General features: G+C 39.3%; 2 protein-coding genes and 1 long non-coding RNA gene across 3 annotated transcripts; 2 read left to right on the forward strand and 1 right to left on the reverse strand.

Moving 5' to 3' along the window:
- Positions 1-2,473: 2,473 nt before the first annotated feature.
- LOC311271581 lies at positions 2,474-3,792 on the reverse strand. The gene is made up of 3 exons (XR_014624438.1): positions 3,379-3,792; positions 3,202-3,266; positions 2,474-3,093 (listed from the first exon to the last, which is right to left on the reverse strand). It is a non-coding gene; the product is annotated as an uncharacterized lncRNA (long non-coding RNA).
- Positions 3,793-4,410: 618 nt separating this feature from the next.
- Positions 4,411-6,682, forward strand: LOC311271421 (uncharacterized protein). Its single transcript, XM_084377064.1, has 3 exons — positions 4,411-4,462; positions 5,986-6,038; positions 6,250-6,682. The coding sequence occupies exons 2-3, from the start codon at positions 5,993-5,995 to the stop codon at positions 6,624-6,626; spliced, it is 423 nt and encodes a 140-aa protein (XP_084233190.1). The 5' UTR covers positions 4,411-4,462; positions 5,986-5,992; the 3' UTR covers positions 6,627-6,682.
- A 7,997-nt stretch (positions 6,683-14,679) lies between these two features.
- On the forward strand, positions 14,680-16,159 carry LOC311271179 (uncharacterized protein). Its single transcript, XM_084376716.1, has 3 exons — positions 14,680-14,750; positions 14,960-15,319; positions 15,525-16,159. The coding sequence occupies exons 1-3, from the start codon at positions 14,690-14,692 to the stop codon at positions 15,755-15,757; spliced, it is 654 nt and encodes a 217-aa protein (XP_084232842.1). The 5' UTR covers positions 14,680-14,689; the 3' UTR covers positions 15,758-16,159.
- Positions 16,160-16,617: the final 458 nt, after the last annotated feature.

The following is a 16,617-nucleotide window of genomic DNA, read 5'->3' on the forward strand; positions in this document are numbered from 1 at the left end:
ATGATGATGGTGGCTGAAGGAGGAAGTGACTGATGAAGATTTGTTCAAACACAGAAGAAGAAAACACAGAGCTGCGCTGTGGACACTCAGTTCATGTTGAGTTTACAGTTACACACAAATTATACTGAATTAGCTTTTAAGGCTCGTTATGCTCATTTCTGGTGACATTTTCAGTTTTAAACATAACTATTACACGGAAATAACAACAACTGTCAAATAAACAGCCTTTTCTCCAGAGTTAGAGTTATATTCCAAAATTATAATCCAAAGTTTTTATGTTTCTCCTTAAGATGCAACAACCCTTAAAATCATGTGATTTGCTAAGGGAGTCTGGGATATTGTCTATTTATATCAATAATGTGAAAATGACTCATTACATTGAAAAAAACATTATTTGTGATTAAGATAATGGCTGTCGGTGATGTATCAGTGAGCCTGTTTTTCTCATGTATTGAACATATGTACTGAAAAGCTTCAGTGTTAAAGATTCATAAACACTTTTGACTGAGATAAACAAGTGTTATTTATGTTTTTATGACACTGATGAAATAAAGAAATAAATGATAAATAGAAATAAATAAAATTGAGAAGACAGTGAATATGTTAGTTGAGTAGTTAAAGGGACAATCATCACGTTGAAGCTGCACTTCCTTGTTGTTTTGTTCTTGTCCTCTGCTGAATGTGCGCAGTTTCCTGTCAGTCATTAACTCTCTGAACTCTGAATATTAAATCCTGGAGGAGGTTTTTCCCTCTGACATCAAACTAGTTGAATAAACTGATGTGCGTCAGTCAAACAGTGGAGGAAACACAAAAACACAAACTAAACCACACAACATGTTTTAGTTACTTACGTGTTTGTATGAGAGCGAGCTGTCCCACTTTGTGTCAGCTGAAGTATTTAATTGTGAGCTGGACTGAAGAACTGCTTCTCTTTACAGCAACAAGTGTCTGAAGTGAGGAGGAGGAGTTGTTATGTATCAGCTCAGCTCGTCATGAGGCTGCAGTGTTGTTTATTTTGGTGAAAGTGAAAGTAAAGTTGGATCAGCTTGATTGGCTGTTTACAGTGACGTCATGACACAAACTCAGAGATATGTTTGTTTACCACAAGTGAATAAAGAAGCTGTCCTCAGAGGAAAATAAAGAACACTGTTTGAAGAAGCACAGAAAACTTTGTTAGTGACATTTTCTATGTAATTCCTCACAGACAGCTCCACTAACCCACTGCACAGCTGTTTTATTACTGAGACAGTTGTAGTGTTTCAGCCTGTCTCAAGCAGAACAACTCTCACTGTCTTTAATCTGCTTTCCATCAATGATCTCTCACTTCATGGATGGTTTGTTCAGAGTTAAAAGTTCACCTCCATCTGTGTGACCCTGCTCCTACCTGGTCCTGGAGAACTTTGACCAGCAGAGGGCGCCCCGAGCCCGCTCAGTCTCCTCCTCCATCCCAGCAGACAATACTACGTTCCTGCAGTAGAGGAGGCTGAGCTCTATTACACCACACTGTAATACTTTATGTTAGAGGCAGGAAGGTTCATCCATCCAAATAATACTTTGTGACTCATTATGTATAATTTTAAAGGTTTATTCCATTCAAATAATACTTTGTCCCTGGTTGCCTAGACTTGCCATTTGTATAATTAACAGAATTAGCTAATTATACGAATTAATTATAATATTCATTAAGTCAAAAGTTAAAATAAGAAACACAGTTGGGCTCGGTTTGGATTCACAACACAAACATTAAACACATGATTGAGCTAAAATCACAGTTAGACCTTAAAGAAAGACGAGGACCATAATCAAATGTGACTTTTTAATACTTGGCACAAGGATGTCTTGTGAAAAAGGCCTCTTCAGTGTATATCCTGTCATATTCACTGTCAGTATACACAGCTGTTTTTTTTAAATTTTTTACTTTTTTTGCTGTGTCCTGTGTTTTGTATATATATATATATATATATATATATATATATATATATATATATGTGTGTGTGTGTGTGTGTAGGCTATGTGTATGTGTGTATGTACATATATGTATATATATATATATTGCCTTGTTGTTGTTGAGCTCTTTTCTGCTCTTGTCTTTTATGTTTTCTGATGGAAACTAATAAAAAGTTCGGGGAAAAAAAAAAAAAAGTATACACAGCTGGGGTTCATTATAAGTGACCACAACCACCTGTATGATTAATCCCACCTGTTGGTTGTGATATTGAAAACATGTCACATTTTACAAATACAGTAAACTAACTACAATAAACTGCTTCTCGTGGTCCGTGGAGAAAGTCACCAGACTCCATTAAGACTCCACTGTATAAACTGTGTGAAACACTGTCTGCAACACATTCAAAACTATCTGGTTATTTCAGCTAATGCTGTAATGGTAACTTAACATGGTAATCATTGAATACGTCAGATAAAATCATTTAAATGTTACCCTGGTTTTAAGAGAAGAGCCATCACTCCAATATCAAGTTTTAAAACACTTGTTTCTTTATTTAAGTTATTTATTGGCACACGTAAAAATGATGTTGTGAGCAACAATGACTTAAAACATCTCCTCTATAAAACTTGGTTACAGCCGGCCTGGCTCCCTCGGACTTAGGCTACTGCGAGTGAGAGAGGGGAAAAAAATAAACAGTGACTTATGGTGTTATACACACACACACCTGGCAGTTCTCATAACACAGCACCTCTTGTAGAGTAACCACAATCCACTGCACACACTCGAATATCATTCCTGCCCGTGTCCACAGCAAACAACCTCTGAGCCCCTCGGTTTTAAGGCAGGCCGAATATGCTTGGAGCAAAAAAAGCCGACTGTTAACCTTACCAAAATAGATGGGAGAGTGGCGAAAACAAACAAACAAACAAACAAACAAACAAACAAAACAACGAAACAAACAAAACAATGAAACAAACAAAATGAATGACGGTCCAGCCGAGCAGCTCCGCATGTCTCAACACGAGGCCTTACCTAAGAGCGCAATCCCGCTCTGCGGTGGCTCCTCAACTGAACCCGTCAATCAAACTAATCAGAAAGAGGAAAAGGAACAGCAGTCAGGCCATATCCCGCTGCTCCTCGTGCACCTTCAACACAAAACGCATACTGTTCAAACAACCATCCTGTAGCAAGCAAGTGAGCAACATACAAGTTACAATGCAAACACCACATAAAATACGATAAAATTATGTTACCGAACTACTACAGGTGTCCACACGCTGATCTGGACCGATGCTTGTTGGCTCGCTTCCCCCCGCAACTGCTTTAATCACACAAAAAGGCAGTATGGTCAGCATTAACGCGCGCACGCGCACGCACACACACACACACACACGCCATGCAGAGTGGACCGTGGACACAGCTACACATACCTCCTGTTCACCAGCTCAGCCCACGCTCCGCGTCTCCGTACACACACTGGGCCCTTACGCAGTTTAACACAGGGAAAACGGCTCCACCACTTGACACACTCAACAAATAACTAATGTCGTGTACCTCCGTGTGTCCTCTGGCGGCTACATAAACATAAAGAAAAGTTCAGATGAAACTTGATGATTTAACTCTGATGCTTCAAACACATATCGATGTAAACGAGAGAAAAGTGGAGAGGAAACAACTTAAACTGTGGTTTCACTCTGAAGCTGCGCAGGAAACTTTGAAGCAGAACACAGTGAGATAGTCACACCGGTCTGTTTGACGAAATGGAAACTTCCGTTGTACGTTGATGCGTTAACGCTGACGTAGATAGCCAAAATAGTACTGTGGCAATACATGTTTACACAGTGTGAGACTTATGGAACATTCCCTTTCTGCGACGGTAACACCTATTCTTCTTCTACCAGCAGGTGTTTTCTATAATTAGCTCAACCGTTACCTGAAGTCAGCTGGTGACAATATTGTAGATAACATTCATCCGATACGGGTACTTTGAATGTGAGAGAACAACGTTTATGCGATATGAAGATTGAAATGGTCCTGTTGGTTTTATAACTTGTAAGCCGCTGCCCGAGAATATTTTCAAGATCCTCACCAAGCATCTATATCAACAACTGACAATTGATGCTGGTATCTGTCAGTCTCACTGAAGTGCAGTCATCACTGGAGGTTAGGGATACTCAGCATGTGTTTCCTTTGCGAGCAAGAGCTCGTAACACACAGATCCACACTGGTTTGTCTACCTGACTGTTCAGTTGTTTGCTTCCCAGCTTCCTCTCGTATATATCGATATGTGCTTGAATCATCAGAGTTAAATCATAAAGACAGCTGCAGATGTTTCTGTGGAGGGAAGAGAAACATGTGTGGTTGGAGATTCCGGAGAGTCAGTATAGTTCCATCAGGGGCGGGACTTCTTTAAAACACTCCAGCACCTCAAACACTCGTCACACAGATCACTGCAGTCTGTCCTCTGATCACGATTTCATCTGTTACTGACTGAAGACTCTGGACCTGACATGTGTAAGTGTTTATTTAAGTTATATTTGTCAGCTGAGGATATAAATTCTACCAGAAACTTAGTTTCCTTTTCCAAAAAAACATTTTGTATAACGATGTTATTCTTGACTCCAAACATTGATTCATATAGAGACATGTTAAACTATAAATGACACATTAAACCATCTCAGCTGGAATAAAAGACGTGTTTCACTCCTAAACTGTCAGACCAGACACATTAGTTTATCTGAGAATGTTTTTCTAATGAATATCTTTGATATAAACATCATCCTCTATATATATGTATTTAATATTTGTATCTGTTACAGCTGTCAAATTCTGGTTAAACTTCATTAAAGTGGATATAAACGAGTTGATGATCGTGTCTGTGTATGTGTGATATGTACATGAGTGCAGAAGACTCACAAACTCATAAATGTATTTATTTAATTTAACCCAGTGAAAACAAACCAGGATTTCAAAGTTGATTAACTGAAAGTCTAAGTCTAATAACGTGGAAATATACAGGCAGTCTACTGCTAACAAAAAGCCTCCAGGACATCGTAATGGGATCTTTTGTACATGAATGTAAAATAAGACGCTGACTGAGAGCTTCACAGCTTTGACTACTATCACATCACCATCACATGAAACACTGAACTGATTCATCCAAGGTTTCCAGAAACTGAAGTGTTTGAGTTTATCAGTTATAACACTGATGGTTTGTGTCCTGTCACTGAGGTTTATTTTATTTCTCTTCACGTTAAAAACAACTTTCATCATCTATAATGTGACAATAAGAGTGAATCATCATGTTGCAGCCTGAGTACAAGAAGTCTCTTCTATCACTTTTGAACCAGTTGTGATGAGCGATGTGAGAAATGCTCACTGGGATCAGTCAGCTGTATGAGGGACTTTATACCAGAAACAGCTTCATTTCTACTTTTAAACATCTTGTCAAACAAAAACATTTTGATCTTTAATCTAAACACTGAGTCTGTAGAGGACATGTTCAACTATGAGACCCATGATGCCAAATTCAAGGTTGTTTGTGTTTATTTGCAGTTGTTCTCTCATTTCTTTATGAAGACACTGTTTATATGTGTTTCTAATGTATCAGTGTTACATGTTTATATCACTGAAAGTATGTCATCACACCTCTACACCCAGAAAGACTGAATAATCCATATCCTGGTTTGTCGTCAGGACCACAGACATATATACATAGGTGCCTCACTGAGCGCTGAATCGTATGTTGACATTGCTACCATATTGGATGTGGCAGATCTGCCCCGTAAACTAATACAAGTCAATGGAGTGCACTTTATAAAGTGACCCTCTACAAAGTGCTATAAGTTAATGCCTCTCGTTTACCCATTCACACACACACACGTACAAATATATTTGGGAAACAGACAGGTACCAAAAACAACGTATGTAACGTTTTCTGGTTATTATAAACGTTAACAGACTGTAGATGTTTGTTGTGGTACATGTGAGGACTGAACTGTGATCACATGACTCTTCACCTCTGTCTCCTCTCACAGGGAGAAGATGATCTGCAGGATCCTGCTGCTCATCAGCCTCAACTGTGTCTGTGGTTAGTTTCCAGCTTCACTTTATTACACTGTGATTCAATGAATCAGTTAAAGTAGCCACATGTGAGCAAACAGTTGATGTTGATGAGCCTCTGCAGCTCTGAGACGTCACTAAACTGTCCACAGAAACATGTGTAGATGGAGTTTAAAGGCTGCCATGTTAAAGTTGTCAGTGTGTCTGCTCCTCACTTTCCCTCTCTGTCTCTTCAACAGGAACATTTGTAGTGAATGTGACACAGACCTCCTATCAGGCAGAGGAGAACCACAACATCACACTGGAATGGATGTTCCCAACCACAACTGACACTTCCCCCAACTCCCTTTTTATCCACTGTGAGATGATAACTGATCACAAAGTCTCAGTCCTGTTTCGTCTACGTGAAGGTGTTGAGGTCCCAGAGTCTCGGGATCAACAGTTTGTAGGACGAGTCCAGTTGGACAAAGACGTCCTCAGAGACGGACGACTCAGACTTCATGTGTCCAGACTCAAGACTGAGGACTCAGGCCGGTACCTGTGTGATGTGAGGACAAACTATGGTGTGGACTTTGGTGAATGTCGGCTCAACGTCTCTGGTAAGCTGGTTGAGTAGAAGTCAGTAGAACTCTATTAACAGGTTCAATTCAGCAGCTTTTTTGGATCAATAAGAACCTGAAGAAAAGTATTGAGGACGACCACAATCCACAATCCTTCACTTCATTCTCACAGTATCTGAGAAATATGTCACAACTTCAGCTGTTCTGATGTTTGGTCTCTTTACAGCAGCGAGGGATTGGCCAGAACCTGAGAGACTCAACATAGACACACCTGAGAGACCCATCACAGCAAGTCGAGGAAGGATCGGCCTCTACTCTGGACTGGGACTGACAGCAGCAGCAGTCGTTGTGTTGTTTGTTTGTTACCTTTTATTTATTCACTGTCAGTCCAGGGGAGGATTTAGGATTAGGGATCAGGATCAGGATCATGGGCCAGTTGTTCAAAGGTAATCTAATCGGATTTTGGTTATCGGATTGGATCAAATCTTGAAAATGGGTTGTTCAAAAGGGAAAGAAGGATTTTGAAATCAGATTAGATCACAGAATCCTAGTTGTAATCTGGATCAAACCTTCAGTTTGTGTTGTTCAAAACATTTCAGTAGGATTTGGATAACGTTGATCCCAAAAAACAGGATCATCCTGATCCCAACAGGGGGTAGGATTTCAAGGTGGATTTCAGGAAGAAAATGTAGTAAAACTTCAAAATTGGTCGAATAATACATTTGTATCATTTAGTGTATATACACTTTTATTTATATTTTGCACTTGACTTGTTTAACCGTTACAGTGATAAAGTAGATAAAGTAGACATAGGCTACCAATTGAGCCTCAGTATAGTAAACATAAAATAAAAATAAAAATGATCTTGTCCCCATGAAACAATCCCCCAACAGATTTCAATAACAAACAAAAATAATATATTACATTTATCTGTCATTCATCACTGTATATTAATTTCAAAGAAACAAACAAATGGGGCCAGTTGTTCAAAGGTAATCTGATCTGATTTTGGTTATCGGATTGGATCAAATCTTGAAAATGGGTTGTTCAAAAGGGAAAGAAGGATTCTGAAATCGGATTAGATCACAGAATCCAATCCTAGTTGTAATCTGGATCAAACCTTCAGTTTGTGTTGTTCAAAACATTTCAGTAGGATTTGGATAACTTTGATCCCAAAAAACAGGATCATCCTGATCCCAACAGGGGGTAGGATTTCAAGGTGGATTTCAGGAAGAAAATGTAGTAAAACTTTGGTCAATTTGGTCAAATTGGTCAAATAATACATTTGTATCATTTACACTTTTTTTTTTATATTTTGCACTTGACTTGTTTAACTGTTACAGTGATAAAGTAGATAAAGTAGACATAGGCTACCAAATAAGCCTTTCAGTATAGTAAAGTAAAAGTAAAATAAAAATAAAAATAAAAATGAGGGGATCTTGTCCCCATGAAACAATCCCCCAACAGATGTCAATAACAAACAAAAATAATATATTACATTTATCTGTCATTCATCACTGTATATTAATTTCAAAGAAACAATCATCAGAGATGATCAAAAATAATTTCTCTAACAATTGCATCCCTTACTACACGTCCAGTCAGTCCCTCATTCTGGCAGAACGCCAGAGGTTGGTCTGGTTCTTCAACAGGCTCGGGTGCATCATAAACATCATCACAGAGAGGGACATTGCGCCTGGTAGCGATGTTCATGTTGTTCATGTTGGCTCTTCTACCTGTTGTTCTTTACATAGCTGGTAGCCCACATTGTGATACGCTGTCCCATTCAGAGCACTAGTAATCCGGATTTTGTAATCTTGAAAACTGTGTATCTGGATCAGGGTGATCCAATCCAATGTTGCTTTGAAAAACCGGTATAAGAGTAAAACGGATTACCTGATCCTGAATAGCAAAAAATGGGATTTCCAAATCCGGATAATTTTCATCCAGATTAAATGTTTTGAACAACTGGCCCCTGGTTCTTTGAGGCAATCGGGGAACCAGGGAGGAGAGGGGAGAGTTCCAGGATGTGATTCATGCTAATCAAGCTCTGTTTTAAGGCTGCTCCAGGCAAATGTACCGTTGCAGGGATAGGAAATGGACAAATGGCTCAGGCTGGTTAAACAACGTTAAATCGGGGACTATGTGCCCACAGAGACCTGTCTCCACCACAACATCCTGGATCAGGTTGTTGGACTGGACAGGTGGACAGAGTGTGATGGAGAGTTGTGTTGGTTGTTTGCTACATTTTATTTATTCACTGTCTGTCTGATGAGTCTAGTGGAGGATCTAGGAAAAGTTCCAGCTCAGCAGGATCAGAGGAAGCAGTTTGATCAACAACTTAAAGCAACACTAGGTAGTTTGGACTCATTACTACCCCCGGCTGGTTGAGAGGCGCAATTATCTGTTACTAGAGTCGTAAATACTGTCGCTGTATGAGCATCCCTGGGGAAAATGGATACACGTGAATTTGTTGACAGAGCCGGCGAATCACGAAATCGTCTGAAAAAACCTCAACCGAGTGCCAACAACAAGCTAGATTCAGAGATAGCAGTTGGTAGTTTGTAAGCATATAGGCTGCACAGCACATTAGCATGCTAGAATTATTCTCATACCGAGTTGGTTATAGTGATTGCACCGTCTAAGTTACTTCCAAAACACGACGCTTGGGTGTGAATGTGTTTAGTAACGCTTGAAAATATAACTACGTTTTCGGGAGTTACTAAGTACAATCGCAAGTTGACGTGTTCGGAGTAATAACTACAACCAACTCGGTATGACAACAGTAAGTAGCATGCTAACGTTACCTCCCGATCCCGATCACACTGTTCAACAATTTCGTTGATTATCTGCATGAACTAAGGAATCCGCAACTTTTCAAGACAAGACGTTCATAGTGTTTTAGTAAGTTAGTCATTGTTTACAGTCACTACATGAAAATGTGCAAGCTGACGTTGTGTTTGGTGTAATAACTACAACCAACTCGGTACAACAGTAGCTAAGTAGCATGCTAACGTTACCTCCCGATCACACTGTTCAACAATTACGTTGACTATCTGCATGAACTAAGGAATCTGCAACTTTTCAAGACAAGACGTTCATAGAGTTTTAGTCAGTTTAAGTAAGTTAGTGAGTTAAGAAATATTATTTTAAGGTCAAAAAGCTACCTAGTGTTGCTTTAATGGGACAGAGTCAGAGGGAACAACTGGTTAACAACAATAGTGGAGTTGATGGAGGAAACGTTGTTCTTCACCTTCATGTTGTCCATAATTTTGACAGGACGTCTCATCAAACTCTGTCACTTATTAGATGGATCTGAAATCTGCTCTGTGTTCATTTTACTGAAATAATGCTGAGAAATATGTCAACCTTGTACACCATGTGTATGTTACAACTGTATATACAGTATTCTGCAAAAGTTTTAGGCAGGTGTGAAAAAATGCCGTAAACTAAGAATGCTTTCAAAAATATAAATAATAATTGTTTATTTTTATCAATTTACAAAATGCAAAGTGAGCGAACAAAAAAAAAATTTCTAAATCAGATCAATATTTGGTGTTACTACCTTTGCCTTCAAACCAGCATCAATTCTTCTAGGTACACTTGCACAAAGTCAGGGATTTTGTAGGATTATAGTCAGATCAACCAATTATACCAAACAGGTGCTAATGATCATCAATTTCACATGTAGGTTGAAACACAGTCATTAACTGAAACAGAAACAGCTGTGCAGGACGCTTAAAACTGGGTGAGGAACAGTTAAACTCTGCTATTGAGGTGAGGTTGTGGAAGACAGTTTCATGTCACAGGCCATACACCATGACAACAAGACACAAGGTAGTTATACTGCATCAGCAAGATCTCTCCCAGACAAAGATTTCAAAGCAGACTGGGGTTTCAAGATGTGCTGTTCAAGCTCTTTTGAAGGAGCACAAAGAAACAGGCGACGTTGAGAATCGTAGACGCAGTGGTCGGCCAGGGAAACTTAGTGCAGCAGATGAAAAACACATCAAGCTTATTTCCCTTAGAAATCGGAAGATGTCCAGCAGTGCCATCAGTACACCCATCTACTGTCCGGAGAAGTCCGGCCAGAAGTCGTCTTCATGGAAGAGTTGCAGCCAAAAAGCCACTGACATGGAAACATGGCCAAGCGACTCAACTATGCACAAAAACATAGGAACTGGGGTGCCGAAGAAACGGCAGCAGGTGCTCTGGAATGATGAGTCAAAATCTGAAATATTTGGCTGTAGCAGAGGGCATTTTGTTCGCTGAAGGGCTGGAGAGCGGTACAATAATGAGTGTCTGCTGGCAACAGGGAAGCATGGTGGACATCATCGAGTCTGTCTGTGATTACATGAAGAGACAGAAGGATTTGAGGAAGCCTACATCCACAGAAGATCTGCGGTTAGTTCTCCAAGATGTGTGGATCAACCTACCAGCCGAGTTCCTTCAAAAACTGTGGGCAAGTGTACCGAGAAGAATTGATGCTGTTTTGAAGGCAAAGGGTGGTCACACCAAATATTGATTTGATTTAGATTTCTCTTCTGTTCATTGACTGCATTTGTTAATTGATGCAAATTAACTATTAACACTTCCATTTTTGAAAGCATTCTTAGTTTACATTTTTCACATCTGCCTAAAACTTTTGCACAGTACTGTATGTTACATTTATACTTCTCATTTCTCTACATGATGTATTTATCCATAATAAAATCTGACATCATGATTCATATCTCATCTCTCCTGTACTGGACTCCTGCTGGATGTCATGGAGCTTCAGCTGAACTGGTCTGCTTGTTGTCATGTGTTGTATGATGTGACAGGACCGTTTCCATCTTTGTACGTGTGAATGTTCCCCTCTCACATACAAAACGCCTGCATGGATGACTGTTTATATATGATGTTATCACTAAACGTTCTCGGATGACTTGTGTTCACAGTACATTACAACGTCCACGTGCAAGAACAAATGTTGTTTCCTAAACAAAGACAGCTATCAGATTGTAGGTGGCACGGATGTTTATCATTACACGATGACAGTTTACATTTAGAGCGGGTCTGATACACATTCAAATTTGTTTGACTTTGCAACCAAACAGGTCTGAAAAGCTGACTGTGTTGTGGTCTAAGTTTACAGCGCAGCTTCAGAGTAAAACTACAGTTTAATTTGTTTCCTTCCCAGCTTCCTCCCATCGTATATATCGATATGTCTGAATCATCAGAATTAAATCATAAAGACAGCTGCAGATGTGTCTCTTCTCTCCACAGAACACAGTGCATGATGGGAAACACTCCACTTTTCTGCTGATGGAAACAAGTTTGATCTCAACTTTTCTTTATGTTTAAATGTGACTACATGATTTTATTTGATGTATTCAATGATTACCATGTTAAGTTACCATTGTAGCCGAAATAACCAGAGGCCCAAATAGTTATGAATGGATTGTAGACAGTGTTTCACAGAGTTTATACCAGGGGTATTCAACTAAAATTCAAATAGGTCCAGTTAGAGAAAATGTCCTCAAGCAAAGGTCCAGAACATCATAATGTCTAACTTGTGTTATGATTTAGTGTGATATATATATTGAAGCAGCCTGGTAGTTGTATCAACGTCTGCATGTAACCAACAACTGACTGTCAAATCAAAGAAAGAACAATTTCGACAATATTTATTGTCACTTCACATTTAGTTATACAGATATATAATACTGTAGATATGTATTATTTTCTTCTCTCTTTAAGGAAGAGAAGGGCTGCATTTAAAAATAAAATAGTGAAAATGATTAAAATAGCTATTTAAAAATTGTGCATAAAGTACTTGACATACATACAGTACATTTTTGAAAAATAAAATAAAGGAGTTTTACAACAGATAGATCTCATCACATCTTAACTATTGAACAGTTTTACAGTTTCTCTTATCTTTCTGTTGTTCAGTGAGTGAATTGAGCTCTAGCTTGTCCTGCCAGGATTTTTGTGGAGCCAAACATGGTCAAGATGTAGAGGGCTAGACGGGACAGATTGATGAATTATACAGTGGTAAGAGATGAGCTCAGGATTGTCCTCTTTCATTCTTGCCACAGCTTCTTTCTCTCTCCCTATCATGGCAGGAGCTCCATCTGTGGTTACTAAAACCACTTGTTTTGACTCTATTCCTCGCTTTGTTAACATCTCCTTAATGGCCAGGTAGATGTCCTCTCCTCTTGTACTGGTCTGAAGGGGAGTTACACCTGCAGGTTTTCACAGAACTCTTTCTTGTCTTTGTTGAAGAACCTTACATAAATTAACAGCTGAGCATTGTCAGACACATCAGTGGGCTCTAATCTACAGCTAAGCCTACACATGGTACCTTATAAATGGCTTCATCCAGCTGGGCTAGCACATGTTAACATTTCACTTTTCTTTGTGGCTTGCTCACTCATCTCTCTCTGTTTTCTCTCCCTGTATCACTCACTCGTCTTTCCGTCTGCCACTCCTCTTTCATCTGTCTGTATTCAGAGTCGCAATGTTAATCGCCTGGCACAGATTTGATTGGCTGAGTAGCATCACGTAGGATGGCTTAACTCGCATGCAATTGGTCAGTGGATTTCCTGATCCGCTAAACCAGTACCGTAAAGTCTAGAAAAGCTGCGCCTGTCAAAACAAAAGCGCCTCGTCAGATTTTTAAATACATTTAATTTAGGTCCAGGTCCGTATAGAACGGCGTCTGGGTCCGGACTCGGGACGTGGCCCACTGTTCGTGACCTATGTAGCAGAAGTAGTAGTAGTAGTAGTAGTAGTAGTAGCAGTGGTAGTAGCAGTAGTAGTAGTAGTAGTAGTAGCAGTAGTAGTAGTAGCAGTAGCAGTGGTAGTAGCAGCAGTAGTAGTAGTAGTAGTAGTAGTAGTAGTAGCAGTAGTAGTAGTAGTAGCAGTGGTAGTAGCAGTAGTAGTAGTAGTAGTAGTAGTAGTAGAACTACTAGCTGAACAAAAGTTGAAAATTTCCCCATAAGAATGAATGGGCCAAATTTTAATTACATTAAAAAAACACCTGCTGTATTGTACTTCTGACACAAGATGGCGTCAGTGGTTAAACTGTGAAGGTGAAGAGTTCAGTCCAACAGCTTTGATGGTGACTCGGTAAAAACACACTAGCAGCTGTTTGGTTCAACAGATTAAAATGAAAGAACAGAAAATCATTTATCTTCATAATAAAACACTATAGTGCCAAAAGTATGTGGACATCTCAGGAAACAACAACAGCGCCATCTGGTGGAGAACAACACAGAACAAGTGCTGCATGGTTCCTGCGGTGTAGAGTTGTGACATGTCAATGATGTAAACATGTAACACTGATACATTAGAAACACATATAAACAGTGTCTACATATAAAGAAATAAGAAAACAACTGCAAATAAACACAAACAACCTTGAATTTGGCATCATGTGTCTCATAGTTGAACATGTCCTCTGTAGAATATGCCAAACATTACTGTTGAGCTTCTAACTATGTGGTTACATGTTGTGTTAAAGTCTGCAAATACCTCTAGGAGTCCCTGTCCCCTGTCGAAAGCTGATGTCTTCTGGCAGAAGCAGATAAAGTGCTGGTTGCTTCTTATATCATTATCTGTCATCTCTGATAGAGAAAACGCCCCTAACCCAGATGACTTTAATTTGCTAGCTCTTCACAAATTCTTCCTCAAATGACCAAAGACTTCAGCAGCTCATCTCTGTAAGTAATCATGTTTGTTGAAGTCAGTTGAGTCAGTTAGCTGTATGAGGGATATTCTACCAGAACTAAACGGAGTCAGTGTTGATTTTTACCTCCACCTTCATCTACACAGTTAAACACATTCATTCATCAATATGTAGTCAAACAGTCAGCTGTGAGCTCCTGATGTCCTGTGTGACAGTGATGTGAATGTGGATTGGGATGAGTCGTCGTTGGTCTATAACTGACTCTGTTTTGTCTCTACTGAACTTTACTAACAGCTGCTGGATTTCAGCATGTTTGTCTTTTATTCTGCTGCACATTTAGTAAAGTTCAATCCTCAACAAACTTATTTGACTTTGTATGTTTCAGCTTTCTTCTTCTTCTTCAGGACGTTTTAACTGGACTCATTCACTTTTTACTATAAAATCATGTCATCAAATATGATGATCTGCAGGATTCTGCTGCTCATCAGCCTCAACTGTGTCTGTGGTTAGTTTCCAGCTTCACTTTATTACACTGTGATTCAATGAATCAGTTAAAGTAGCCACATGTGAGCAAACAGTTGATGTTGATGAGCCTCTGCAGCTCTGAGACGTCACTAAACTGTCCACAGAAACATGTAGATGAAGTTTAAAGGCTGCCATGTTAAAGTTGTCAGTGTGTCTGCTCCTCACTTTCCCTCTCTGTCTCCTCAACAGGAACATTTGTAGTGAATGTGACACAGACCTCCTATCAGGCAGAGGAGAACCACAACATCACACTGGAATGGATGTTCCCAAGCACAACTGACACTTCCCCCAACTCCCTTTTTATCCACTGTGAGATGAGAACTGATCACAAAGTCTCAGTCCTGTTTCGTCTACATGAAGGTGTTGAGCTCCCAGAGTCTCGGGATCAACAGTTTGTAGGACAAGTCCAGTTGGACAAAGACGTCCTCAGAGACAGACAACTCGGACTTCATGTGTCCAGACTCAGGACTGAGGACTCAGGCCGGTACCTGTGTGATGTGAGGACAAACTATGGTGTGGACTTTGGTGAATGTCGGCTCAACGTCTCTGGTAAGTTGGTTGAGTAGAAGTCAGTAGAACTTTATTAACAGGTTCAATTCAGCAGCTTTTTTGGATCAATAAGATCCTGATATGATGATATGATATGAAGAAAAGTATTGAGGACGACCACAATCCACAATCCTTCACTTCATTCTCACAGTATCTGAGAAATATGTCACAACTTCAGCTGTTCTGATGTTTGGTCTCTTTACAGCAGTGAGTGATTGGCCCGAACCTGAGAGATCCAACACAGACACACCTGAGAGACCGAACAAGGTCAGTCGGGAAAGGATCGGCCTCTACTGTGGACTGGGACTGACAGCAGCAGTGGTCGTTGTGTTGTTATTCATTCACTGTCAGTCTAAGAAACAAAAGTCCAGCAGAGGATTTAGAAAAGTTCCAGCTCAGCAGGATCAGAGGAAACAGTTTGATCAACAGTGTAAATGAGACAGTTAAAACGCATCCTGCTTTCATGTTGTTCAGCAACATTACATTTACATTTAGGGCATTTAGCAGACGCTTTTGTCCAAAGTGACTTACAATAAGTACATTTTTAAAACATGTCGACCTCGTACACCATGTGTAACGACTCTGTGATTTTTTTCCCCAAGCTCCATGTGATGAGTTCCAACCACTAGTAGTTACAGCTGTATATATGTCACATTTATACTTTTCATTTCTCTACATGATGCATTTATCCATAATAAAATATGACATTATGATTCATATCCCATCTCTCCTGTACTGGACTCCTGCAGGATGTCATGAAGCTTCAGCTGAACTGATCTGCTTGTTGTATGATGTTACAGTACACACATGAAGTGATGTCTTTATCTATGTTATCTTAATAAATCTATTTATATGAGAAAATTTGTTTTTATTAGCATGGCATCATTTAAAGGTTGTATTTGTAAGAAAGCACATTTTGAGATATAAAGATATTGTTCTTCATATATGAAAATATACTATATGAAACATGATACCCCTTTATATACTGTTTATTTTATGTATTTTGTTTTATGTATTTTATTATGTTCACTTTTTCTGTTTGTGTTGTTTTTGTCTACTATCAAGTTTTCTTTGAATCTTTCTGTTTTGATTGTCTGTCCAGATTTTATAATCAGATTTAACTTTCTCTTGTGGAGCTTTAACCTTTTCTTGTTGTAATGTTAAGTTTAAACTGAAATGAAGTGCTGCTATTTGATTTGTGTTTGTTATTTACTGTCTGTTACTGATTGTCATTCTGTCTCTGTATGTGTGCTTGAAAGAAAAGCTGTGATCTGTTAATGCTGGTGTTAAAGGTAAAG

Source organism: Pagrus pagrus (assembly GCF_965226575.1).
Source record: "Pagrus pagrus genome assembly, chromosome: 16".
In the NCBI taxonomy this organism is placed as follows: Eukaryota; Metazoa; Chordata; class Actinopteri; order Spariformes; family Sparidae; genus Pagrus; species Pagrus pagrus.

Bases quoted from the DNA above. Each gene is read 5' to 3' on its own strand.
- LOC311271179 (XM_084376716.1), top strand. From the start codon at position 14,690: ATGTCATCAAATATGATGATCTGCAGGATTCTGCTGCTCATCAGCCTC. The intron at 14,751-14,959 runs GTTAGTTTCCAG...TCTCCTCAACAG, and splicing joins CAGCCTCAACTGTGTCTGTG to GAACATTTGTAGTGAATGTG. The intron at 15,320-15,524 runs GTAAGTTGGTTG...GTCTCTTTACAG, and splicing joins ATGTCGGCTCAACGTCTCTG to CAGTGAGTGATTGGCCCGAA.
- LOC311271421 (XM_084377064.1), top strand. From the start codon at position 5,993: ATGATCTGCAGGATCCTGCTGCTCATCAGCCTCAACTGTGTCTGTG. The intron at 6,039-6,249 runs GTTAGTTTCCAG...TCTCTTCAACAG, and splicing joins CAGCCTCAACTGTGTCTGTG to GAACATTTGTAGTGAATGTG.